General features: G+C 34.9%; 1 protein-coding gene across 1 annotated transcript; it reads right to left on the bottom strand.

The window, feature by feature from the left end:
* Positions 1-247: 247 nt before the first annotated feature.
* Positions 248-1,775, bottom strand: LOC134795874 (uncharacterized). Its single transcript, XM_063767805.1, has 2 exons — positions 1,562-1,775; positions 248-789 (listed from the first exon to the last, which is right to left on the bottom strand). Exons 1-2 carry the CDS (start codon positions 1,746-1,748, stop codon positions 248-250), a joined length of 729 nt encoding a protein of 242 aa, XP_063623875.1. The 5' UTR covers positions 1,749-1,775.
* Positions 1,776-2,489: the final 714 nt, after the last annotated feature.

Below are 2,489 nucleotides of genomic sequence, written 5' to 3'. Positions count from 1 at the left end.
TCGGAAGTGAAATGAAATTAGCCATTTGTATAAGGTGAGTACACAAATAAAAATACACAGGTAGATATTGTATAAGTTTTATTAATGTTACAGTGAGTTTTATTTGTTCTAATTTCGTATTAAAAATCATCAGTATCATTACAATCAATATCAATGTGTTTAGAATAAGAGGATTCAACAGAGGCAGGACTTTCAAGAGGAGCTGTTGTATTCAAGTTTGTACTGAAAGTATTTATGTTGTACAGTATTATTTTTGTATTCCTTGGTATCGATTTTGGCGACAGTTTTTAATATTTTTCAACAAGTGCAGTACACCCATTTGGAATTCAAGAACTTCGTCTTCGTCAAGCTTATCTAATGCTGGTAATATCCCATTAAAAAATGAAAGATGCCGATTCATTGTTCTGGGTTCATTATTTGAATAACAATCCATTTTCATCACCTTAGCATCTACAGGATTGACATCAGTCACATGTCTTTTAGCTATACGTTTAGGTATTGCGTTGGATGAAAACGTTGGCTTGATATCTTGTTCCTCGTTAGAATTTGTGTCCGATGTTTCGTTTTCATCAGAATTATTCTGGTTTTCTAATTCTATATTATTTTCGATAAAAACACTGGTTATTGTCTCATTCGGCTGTATTACTTTCTGTAGGAAGGATAACTGTTTATTGTATACATAAGGCTTCGTGGTTTTGGCAATTCCTGACCTCTTCTGATCTTGTATCTTTTTATATGATCGAATATAACTATCTCTTATGCAAGTCCACCTTTGAATAATTTGTTTAGCTGTAAAAGACAAATATAGTAAATTATACAGAACACCGCAAGGCAAAGTATCAGAACCCCTAGTCTAAATTTCATTCGATATTGTGACGTGCGTTCGCGATTGCGTATTTTTGTATGGGATTTTGAACAGCGCGCCAAGCGGGACGTTTTGGAAACTCAAAATCCCATACAAAATGAGACTTAACGCAGACGCGTACGTCACGTCACGTCACGTGACGCTGTCAAATGGAATTTTCACTATGGGTACAGTACAGTGTAAGAACTAATTTTGGTAACTAAATATTTATTAACAAGTGATGGATTTGTCCCATGGCAAAACGAGTATTTATTTAGAAGTAAGTAAAACCAAAGACATATGTAACTTCGTATACGATGAATAAAGTCTAAGGAAAAAACGTGCCTCGGAAATCAAGAAAAAGTTATTCTCGGATAGATGGCGCACACACCTTTAGCCTATGTTCGGCTAGATGGCGTGACGACACCGTTTCATATTGAACAATTTTAACACATAGATATCAGTGAATGAACATGGGTCAAAATGATATAAAAATAATAAAATCATTTATCCATATTATATATAATTTTTTTTGATAATTTAATACGTTTTCATTTTGAGTTTTAGTCGTGTGTCGATAGATGGCAGTAAATTTACTGTGACTACAAAATTTACTATGACAGGACCCCTCTATACTATCTATTCTCTTTGGTAAAACTGACTGAGACCTATGTGACGCTATTAAACAATTATTATTAATCAATAAAAGATACATACCGAAAGCTTGTCTAGTTTTTTCTCCCTTTCTCTCGAAAGTTGGATCCAATGCTATCATTATTTCCTTCCAAGCCTCTTGAGTTGCGAAACGATTTTTATAAAGTTCGGTAGTTTTATCCCACAAAACGGGCTTTTGTTCCACTAAATTAATTAATAATTCGTTATCTATAGCAGATTCGTCAACCATTTTGAAATAACCTTGAAACTAGAAATAAAATACGTGCGTTCCCTCCGAAAGTCGCTCGGGTACTGACGCTTGTTCGGTTGCTATTCGATAAAAAACGTGCCGTGTGAATGAAACAGAGCTATACTAGTCGAACGACACTGCAAACGTTCATTCGATACGCTTGACGAGTCCAGTGAGTATTCGTTTAAGTGTAAACAATGTACGTTTTTTTGCAGTACAAACGCCGTGTGACCGGTTCTGCTGCACAAATAATGTGCCATTATTTATCAGTTATGACGCTATAGGTACACTGGCGTTCAAAAGTGCATGGAGATATTTCAACCGTAATATTATTACGGTCGATATCTATCCATGCACTTTTGAACGCCACTGTACCTACTATAAAAAAACGTGCAGTGTATTGCCGTATGAGCATGAACCCAGCATTAGAAGTACGTTACCGGCCTGAGTTTTTTTTTTATTAGGTAGTCTGTCAATATTTCATCCATTTAATTTTCCAATTAATATATTAGTATCATTTTCATTTATTAATATAAATTACTAAAAGATAAACAGGAATATAAAACTAAAACTAACTACAATTAAAATAACTAAAACTAAAAATTAAAAACACCTATCAAAATTTGGTACCCTCGGGAGGGTGCCCAACACGTAGGCAGCGTTCCCGCGCTGGATTGCGATGGCAATTCTCTGCGCGAGAAAGCTGAAAGCTACGCACGCATTCATACTCAATTACATATT

This window comes from Cydia splendana, chromosome 12 (assembly GCF_910591565.1).
Source record: "Cydia splendana chromosome 12, ilCydSple1.2, whole genome shotgun sequence".
NCBI classification, from domain to species: domain Eukaryota; kingdom Metazoa; phylum Arthropoda; class Insecta; order Lepidoptera; family Tortricidae; genus Cydia; species Cydia splendana.
This window is presented reverse-complemented; position numbering and strand designations above follow the sequence as displayed.

Coding starts and splice junctions, on each gene's coding strand:
- LOC134795874 (XM_063767805.1), bottom strand. CDS start 1,748: ATGGTTGACGAATCTGCTATAGATAACGAATTATTAATTAATTTAGTG. Junction 790..1,561: donor AAAAACTAGACAAGCTTTCG/GTATGTATCTTT, acceptor TGTCTTTTACAG/CTAAACAAATTATTCAAAGG.